At 38.5% G+C, this 9444-nt stretch overlaps 1 protein-coding gene across 1 annotated transcript in view; it reads left to right on the forward strand.

Moving 5' to 3' along the window:
- Positions 1–9444, forward strand: part of LOC122815075 — a 3014144-nt gene that overhangs the window by 1061269 nt on the left and 1943431 nt on the right. The window contains exons 62-63 of the mRNA XM_044087319.1: positions 8346–8405; positions 9392–9427. Coding sequence (XP_043943254.1) covers positions 8346–8405; positions 9392–9427 — 96 coding nt within the window. The remainder of the gene's footprint in view (positions 1–8345; positions 8406–9391; positions 9428–9444) is intronic.

Genomic DNA, 9444 nt, shown 5'->3' on the forward strand with positions numbered 1-9444 from the left:
ACATGCTGTCATCCTGGTTTCACATATTTCATTAAATCCACCCTCTTTTCACCTTCAAAAACACAGACATTCTCAAGCTTTGTTTGCTTGGCTTATCAGCCATTACAAGTAACTGTTGCTCAAACAACGAGATTTGTTTTACTCATCCCAATTCCCCTGTCCCAGGTCTCACAAAGCTCATGGAAATCATGCAAAAATCATATAAAAAAAAATCAGGTTCCATTTCATAGGTTCATACGGAAGTACTAGGCTAACTACCTTTGTCAACCATTTTAAGTGTAGACAATTTCCCCTCAGGTGTGAGAATCAAACCATGTATCTTGTGTCTGTGAGGTAAACACCTTAATCACTATGCCAACCTCCCATCCTAACCCCCAAAGTGAGACTCAGACCCTGCACCTTGTGTCTCTGAGGTAAAGACCATAACTATTCCATTGCAATTATTTCTACGTGCTTCATATATATTACAAACAACCAAGTTAGTTTCCATAGTTCAGTCCACATGACTACTACTTGGAGCTTCTACAATATTTAATCCTAACACTTTTTTCAGATGTCAACTCACCGATTGCTAAACATCTTGGTTGCTCTGTTCCAGCTCATGACTAACTTCTTTTTCTTTGCCATACTCAGATTGCACTACAGACTCTTTTTTTTTCTATTTGGTCCATTGCCACTCAAGAGATGACAGATTCACTCTTCAGTATATCAATAACTGTGTCAAATATACGACTTTTTCCATATGTACTGCTTTTAATGTTTGAATAATTGGAGTGACCATGGGGCCAATCGACTTTTCCAAGAACCATAGAATATCACTGTCTAGCAAAAGCTTTGGGATTCCTTGCAAAGTCTCTTTTACCCGTTCTCCTCTATCACATCTTCTAAGTCTGTCCATTGTTTTCTGTTCATCTATACTTTCTGCATGTATCCCTTCTCCGTCCCATTCCCTTTCTTTCTAACTCACCCCAATATTATATTTATCTGCCTCCCTTTCTTCTTCATTTTTTTTTTGTTCAATACCCTGATATGACCATCTACCTTCACCTTATAAACCCATATTGAGCCATTTATTGCCCCAGGGGGAAGAACGTGCAGTCATTTCTTCCCCATATGGTGAAGTTGCGAGCCAAGAATGGTATCATCAGCTTTGATAAAGTGTCATTGTGCTTTCTGATTTTTCCCTAGCATCCCCTCTGAGGCTCTATTTATTATTTATTTTATTTATTTTACATTTGTTAACCGGGCTAGTCCAACTGGATGAATATCCATTTTCAGTAGAGGCCCGGGGAGATAAGCTCCAATTTGTACAATTTGTTAATACTAACTTAAACATCTAAGCATAACATTGACAAAAATAAAAGAAATCTAACGACATTTTTAACATTATTCCAACCTTGATAAGTAGAAAGCAAGGAAAAGAAAAAAAGAAAGAGAAAAAAGAACTAGGAGTTATAATATTATAAAAAAGAACCTTGTTCATATATTGTGAGGAAAAATAGCAGCAAGAGTAGACTTTGGGAAATCTAATTATCTAATAAAATTCGAAAGACTGTGTTTATTAAGGATTTCACCGACATAGAAGTCTGAAGGTGAAAGATAAAAGAAAAAAAGTGGGTATAACATAAATTGCTTAAGGCAGAAGTTAGTCAGGATTACAACTAGGGCAAAGCCAGTGTTTTTTTAGGTATATTTTAAGTTTTCGTTTGAAGTTAATTAGAGAGGAAATAGAGGGGGGAGATCAGGAGGAAGAAGGTTCCATTTTTTCCCAACTACATTAGAGAAGAGAGCATCGCCTGCTCTGTTGTTGGATTTGCTGGAGGAGATAAGTAGTTTATTTGAGGAGCGCAGGGAGTTAAGATTCAGGTAGGGAGTAATAAGGGTAGATAGACTTGGGGTCTTCTTTGGTTAGTTAAGTATTTTGTGGGCCAATGTAATTTGGTTAAACTCAAGCAGATTTTGAAATTCAAGCCAGCCTAGTTGAGATAGATTCTGGCAATGGTGTGTTCTAAATGGTCGTCCAGTGGCAAATCTAGCAATGCTATTATAAGATTTAACCTTTTTGAAAGGTGAGTATAGATAGTAGAAGCATATAGAAGTGAGGAGATAAGGTGGGAGTGGGCGATACTTGTTTTAGCTAAAGGAGTGAGGAATGGCTTAATTCTGTAGAGGGCTCCCATTTTTTTGTTGACTATATTTGCAGTATTGTTGATATGCTCATTGAAAGTAAGGTGGTTGTCAATAGTAACCCCTAATAGTTTTGTTGTTAAGTCAGGTTGTATGTGAGTACCATTTTTTGATAGGACAGTGAAATCAGTAGGGGTGTGCTTTTGGGTTGGTGAAAATAGTAGGAGCTTCGTTTTTTGGGGTTAAGTAGAAGACAGCATTGAAGAAACCAAGACTCGACTTTATTAAATGCTTCTTGTGTTTTTAGTAAAAGTTCAGATGAGGTCTTAGCTGAGCATAAAATTGTCGAGTTATCAGCATATTGTAAACATGTAATTTGCGGACTAGCTAAGTGTAAGTCATTAATGAAAACTGAGAAGAGAAGTGGACCTAAAATAGAGCCCTAAGGGACTCCTAGGGTGACAGGCAGTAGGGAGGATAGTTGATTATCCCATAGGACTGCTTGCTGTTGGTTAGTAAGATAGGCTCTGAACCAGTTTATAGCCTGAGTATCGAATGAGAGGTGTGTAAGAATGTTTATTAATAGCTCGTGATTAACCATATCGAAAGCTTTAGACAGGTCTATAAAGAGAGCTGATGTGAGGATGTTGTTGTTTCTGTTTTGGTTAATGGAGTTGCAGAAAGACAGTAGGGCAGTTGTAGTACTGTGGTGTGGCCTGAAACCATGTTGGCAATCAGCTAGCAAATTGTTTTGAGTTAGATGGATAAGTAATTGCTTTTGAATGCATTTTTCCATTATTTTTGCCAATGGGGATAATAAAGCTATTGGGCAATAGTTAGAGTGGTCATTAGAGTTCCCTCCTTTATGGAGTGGAATGATGTGTGAGATTTTCCAGATGGTAGGGATTTCTCCCTCGGCAATAGTTCTGTTAATGAGGATGGAAATTGGGTAGGCTATAGCTTTGGCAGCTGTCTGCAAATATTCTGCTGGTAACTTGTCTGCTGATAGAGTGCAAGGTTTAAGTTTTTGGATAAGTCTACAGATATCTCGAGTGGGGACAGGTTGTAATTGAAATATAGGGGCTAAGGTCTTGTTAGTGTTTGGAGGGAATGTAATATCAGGAGAAAGTTGGTTAGCTAGTGCTTGTATAGTTTCTGTGAAGTAGGTATTAAAGGCATTTTCTGCTTGTCTAGGATTTTCTCTTTGACTGCCTGTAGGGTTTGGAGTTTTGGTTTGGCCTGGGTGAAGTATTCTGTTGATACTTGCCCAAAATTTTTGTGGGTTATTTTGGTATTTGGTTTGAGTGTTCATGTAGAATTGTTTCTTGTCTAAGAGAATAGCTAGTTTTCTTCTATTTCTCAACTGTTTATAAGTGAGGTGATCTGAAGTACTTTTAGTAGTTCTCCATTTGGCCCAAGCTTTGTTTCTGAGTAGCATGTTTTGTCTGGTGTTTTTGGACAGCCAAGGGGCAGGTTTGGCTCTAATTCTTATGTTCCGCTTTGGAGCGTGGTGGTCAAGGATTGCTAGAAATTTAGAGTTAAAGTAGTTAACTGCCTCAGTGACAGGTAGACTTTTTAAGGGGGTCCAATTACAGGCTTTGATTTCATTTTGGAATAATTCTGGGTCAAAGTCTCTATTGTATCTAATTGTTTTATAAGTGATAGAATGGGGGACATCATTTTTTCCCCTGATCAGGTAGGTTAAGGAATGGTCACTGAGATTGTCAGGGAATATCCCTACTTTGTATGCTTGATGTGGTTTATTAATGAGTATCCAGTCTAGGATGCTTTCCTTTTTGCTGGATTCATTAATTCTGGTTGGGGAGGAAATAATTTGAGAGTACCCGTGCAGGTCAATATGCAAGATGGGATGCTCTGTGTTAATATTGTTCCAGTCAATGTTAAAGTCGCCCATAATGATGGTTTCTTGGGGGAAGTATGGGGAGGTTGAGGATTTCCTCGAGTAAGCTGATGTTATCGCCTGGAGGTAAGTAGATGCAGATGATATATAAGGACTTACAGGAGTTTAGTTGAAGTTTAGAGACAAGGATTTCAGCCTTGGTCTCAGGAAGAGCTTTGTAGTCAATGGGGGTAACTTGTAGGCTATTTTTGAAGAGAATAGCTACCCCCCCCCCTTCTTTTTTATGCAGTCGTGCCTTATAATACTGTAACCTGGTGGGGTGATATCAATATCTTTAGTATGGGGTTTGAGCCAAGTTTCAGTTAGACATAGTATGTCAAAAGATTGATCATCTAATAATGCATGGAGGTGTGCAAGTTTGTTGTTTATGCTGCGTATATTGAGTTGTGCAATGAAGAGAGAGAGTTTGTAAGTGTAGTGGGAGTTTGTGTTGTGGGTGGAGAGAGGTTAAGATTATTAGCTTGAGGTAAGCTAGAAGGGTCTGGATTTGGATGTATATCACCATCTTGCAAGTGATTTGTTTTGGGTCTAATTAGATAGGGTAGAAACTGAGAGATTAAGCTTGGGAGTTTCCTAGTCTTTGGGAAATAAAACTTGATATGAAGCAGTCTATACTATTTTGCTAGAAGATAATGTGTTTCTGAAGTGATATTAATGTGGTTTTGGGCAGTGGCTATGATTAAGGTAGAATGAGTTGGAGGGTGGTAAGTATTTAGATATTTTGTATGTTCAAAGGATGTTAAGAGGTAAGCTGAGGTGAGGCTCATTAAAAGTGAGGGGAAGAGTAGCAAGGTGAGCTGTGTGAAGAGAGTGTGGGATGGCATGACTAAAGGTTGATATTCAAAAGTAGTTAAAAATAGAGAGTGGGAGTGGTGAAGATGCTCTGAGGAAGTAAGTAAAGGAAAAAGAGCAGTATTAGAGGAGGGGAGAGGAACTGGTAGTATATGCAGGGTGGGGATAGTTAATTTGGGGGTGAGTATAGACAGTGAGGTAAGGGGAGGGGAAGAAAAGGATTGGTTAATGTGAGAGGGGGTGGGGTTTAGATCTATAAGTCTAGGACCACTGGGGGTGGGTGGGAATTGGGGGTAGGGTGAGGAGCGGAGTGAGCCCGCAGGGCGAACGGAGCAGGAAGAGCCCAAGGAGAGTAGAAGGATGGGAACAATCAGAAGAACTAGGTAGTAGGCAGGGGGGGAAGTGAGCAGTAAAGGAGGCAAAAATCCACAGGGTAGTGAAAGAGGAAAACAAGAAAATATTTCAGGAAAACTATAGTGGAAGGAGGGAAAAAAAAAAAAACATCTGATAGATGCTTTTTACTTGTGGGGATGCAGTTAGTTCTTCATATCAAACCTTATTATTGTGGTGCTATGTGCTGCTGTTAAGGAAAGTTTCCAGTCCTTACCAACAAGGTTAGTGAGCTGGTGCTAATTGTTCCACCCATCTCTCCTTGTCAGGTCCTCTAACACCTGAGCCACTAGTCAGACTCAAATTATGTGAAGCACAGTCAGGGCTTTATCCCTGCCTCAGAGAGGCAGTTATTTCTCCTTTTTCTTATTTCTCCTTTTTCTTATTGCAAATTGTCTCCTTAATGGTCCATCTCCAGCAGTCATAACATAAGATGTCTGGCCTGTGCGTTCAACACTCCATTTCCTTTCTACCACCACCTCATCTTTCAAAGTATGCCTTCACTTGCTCCATTCACCTAATTGAATAGTGGAATCGCTCGCTGTTCATCTTCTCATCAGAGCTCTGTGCGCAATCTTAAATCTTGAATCACGACTTCACTATTTTCCCTTGAGCATTTCAGAATATAATATATCCTCAGTCAGTCATTCCATTATATCACTTCATTTGGCTTCCAGTTCACTGTGAACTGAAACCATGCTTCAGTATCCAAAGGCAGAAAAAAGTAAACCATCCCCTTTCACAGACTTCAGTTTGTCTCACTGAATTATCAATATGGCAACTAATTAAACCAGTGATTTAATAACCACTTTTCTCGAAAACACTCAGAAAGATTTGGTCTCTATGTAAAAATGAGGTAGGTGAAATAGCCTGGCATTCACAGAGATGTGTTGCATGGCTAAACAAGATCTATGTGTAAAGGCGTTGTTATGATGCACAAGAAATACTCATTACACATGAATATCCAGGCATTAGTGCTTCACATCATGCAGCCCTGCTCAGCTCTAATATCATAATCATGAGTGACAGAATGGAGCGGCATCATCTATCTGCATGGGTCTTACTGTATGTCCCAGAGCAGGGCAACAAGAACATGTTGAGTATACCCATAATCAGTAGTATCCTATCAAAGTGCCACACTAACACATGACCGGGTTATAAACATTCACAGAACTTGTTTATATTGGCACACATAGTGTTTAGTACCTCTAATACTACCAAGCACAGCACTCATTTAAAGCGCAGTATATGAATGTTGTCAGAATGGTGGCCAGATCACATGGTCACTATTATTACTGATATAGTGGAGAGGAGACTGGTGTGCAGGATAGTGTATAAAGGGAAAGTGCAAATAGAGAAGAAAACATAAAATGGTAGAAATATGGCAGTTGTGCATGGGGGTGAGGCAGTTTACTGAATAGTTTATTTTCTTTATATAAAGTATGCAAGACAATACTGCCAGTAGAAAGAGGGTGTGGGGTCATGAGTAGGATAAGCAAACATAAAACACTGCAGACAAGTATGGATTGTTTTGTTTGCAGAAGGACAGAAGTCCCCTCTGCACCACCATACTCATATCTGCTAACCATCAGACTGCCCCTACCTCTGTCCCTAACTGCAGTCCTATACATTAGGGTAAAAATCCTTTTCTAAGCAGTACCGTTGCACAAGACTGATAACAGACACACAAACTAACACATAAAACAAGTCACAACCCAAACAAAACACATATCAATGACTTCCCTATAGTTGGTTGAGAAGAAATTCTTTGATTTTCATTTGCCGGGCCCACAGTGGAAAAAAAACATCAAGATTCAGAATGCCAAATCCTGTTTCCCATAGGAAACCATTACCAGAAATCTGTTTCCCATAGGAAATCATTACCAGAAATCTGTTTCCCATAGGAAACCATTACCAGAAATCTGTTTCCCATAGGAAATCATTACCAGAAATCTGTTTCCCATAGGAAACCATTACCAGGACATTTTCTAAATGCATGCTGGCAGTGATTCACTTATTTTGGGAGATTCCTCCCTTCGTCATGTTGGTGTAACAGTGGTGTTGGCATATTTAAGTTCAGGGTGTGGGGGGGGGGCTTACTCCCCAATTTAGGTTTGCAGGGGGCTTGTCCCCTGCAAAAAAATCCTTCAAGTTGATTTTTTCATCCTTATGTTTTTCAGGCATTATTTTGTTGGTGTTTTAGAAAGCTGGGGTTGTGCCTTTTGATATTTTATAGTAGAACTTGCATATATCCCCTTCCCTAGCTCTTACCCTGCTCACAAACACTTGCCGACGCACACATACAGACACAATAACATCCAATGGAAAAAGATTAACAAAAATGTTCAGCATTATTCATCTCTTCCACTCACTTTACAGCACACAGAATGGAATGTATCAATTCCAACACTCAACAAAACCTTCATTTAACAAATAAACAAGGTGTTCAGTGAACGTAACCATTGACCACATTAACACTATAAAATATAATGCCTTACATACTTCTTTATTTACTTTGTTAGTAATGATAATATATAAATAACACTGGTCCATAAAACTGTAGCATGTTGTTTAAAAATATGAGATAACTAAAGTTATACCACAATTTGTCATGAAGAAAGTCCAAGAAATGCACAGGAATGCAGCTATGAAATATTTTCACAACTTATGATTTTTTTATAGTTATTTGTAATGTCATTTAGAATAAGAATGTTCTGAAATTTTATTTCACTTACAGACCAACATTTATTTGGGTGAATATTTCCGATGACATTCTACTTTCATTGACACATTTGCTATTACACACAAAAGTAATTACTTTTGATTTGAATTTAAATTTCCAGGTAAAACAGGTTCAGTTGTCTGTTTGCAAAGCAAGTTAATCATCTTTACCCTAATATACTAAAAGGAAAAAAGTTGAAAGGCTTTGTAAATGTTTGTATCAGACCTTGGAATCAATCTGAAATGTAAAAATTTCATTGATTTGCAGTTAAAGAGTAATGTAATTATTTTGTATCAGTGTATTAAATATTGCCACACGTGTGAAATGTGAGTAGCAATGTTTTTGATATAATGTCAAGTATCTACCAGCCTGTTTTACATTTTGTCATTGTAGGACATGATTCATAGCAGTACAGAACTGTCACCTTTACCCTTTGGCCCTCCTGGACCACAGGTAATTTATAATATATGTAGAAAACAATTCTCATTTATGTGTTTTGCATGAATTAATTTACTTTGCCAATAATGATGGCATAATACAAAACAGCTTATTCACTTGATCCACTTGGTTTAAATAGCAATAATAAACAACAACACAAATAATGGCAATAGTTCTAAAACAACAGTCATGCAAAGTTAATTATGCATCAGAAGTCAAACACAGGTTCATAGGGTCATAGGTAAGGACTAGGCTAGCTGCCCTTGTGAGCCATTTTAAGCCTAGCCAATGTCCCTTTTTGTGCTTGAAATAACCTCTCCCATTTGGTTATAGAGTGGCCTTAACCACCCTAATAAGAATAACGGATCATACCACAAATAGTTTGAGTGGACCCATGTATGAGATTAAGCATTTGGGAGCTGCCTATGTCCATTAGTAGTACGGGGACAGTCCTAGGGTAAATATTCTGTTTCTCATCCATAGATTTAAGTTGTGCTTGAAGAGGGACAGGGATGAACTTTGTTTTATGTGAATATGGAGCCTGTTCTACAACAGCAGTATTCTCTGCAAAATATACCTGTCCCTCCAATCCAGTCTGTTAATGTTGCAGAAGAGGTTTAGATCCCTAGACCAGGTATTTCCAATGCTATTTGACTTGCTAATGTGCAGTAAATCAATCAGTAATGGGTCGGGGGATGCCTTGTATGCCAGTCACAGGTCACCTCTTAGCAGCCTGTAGGATACCGACTATAGTGATAAGGCTTTGAGTTGGTCCATGTAGGACATTTTGTTTAGGCCTTGTATCTTTTTAATAATGTATCCCAATGCGTGTCCTAGTTGTTGCATGTGTCTGGACAGATACATGCCAAAGGGGGCATTATATTCAATGATGTGTTGACTTTTTACATCATTAAATTATGTTAGAACTGTGTTTATATTTTAGGGACCACCAGGGATGTCTGGAATGGCTAAACTATGACGTAATTCTGTTTGTATTTTAGGGACCACCAGGGAAGGCTGGAATACCTGGAGTAAAGGTAAATGCTGTTTATCA

The sequence above is a fragment of the Protopterus annectens genome, chromosome 11.part0 (assembly GCF_019279795.1).
Source record: "Protopterus annectens isolate FY-2018-M chromosome 11.part0, PAN1.0, whole genome shotgun sequence".
Classification (NCBI taxonomy): Eukaryota; Metazoa; Chordata; order Ceratodontiformes; family Protopteridae; genus Protopterus; species Protopterus annectens.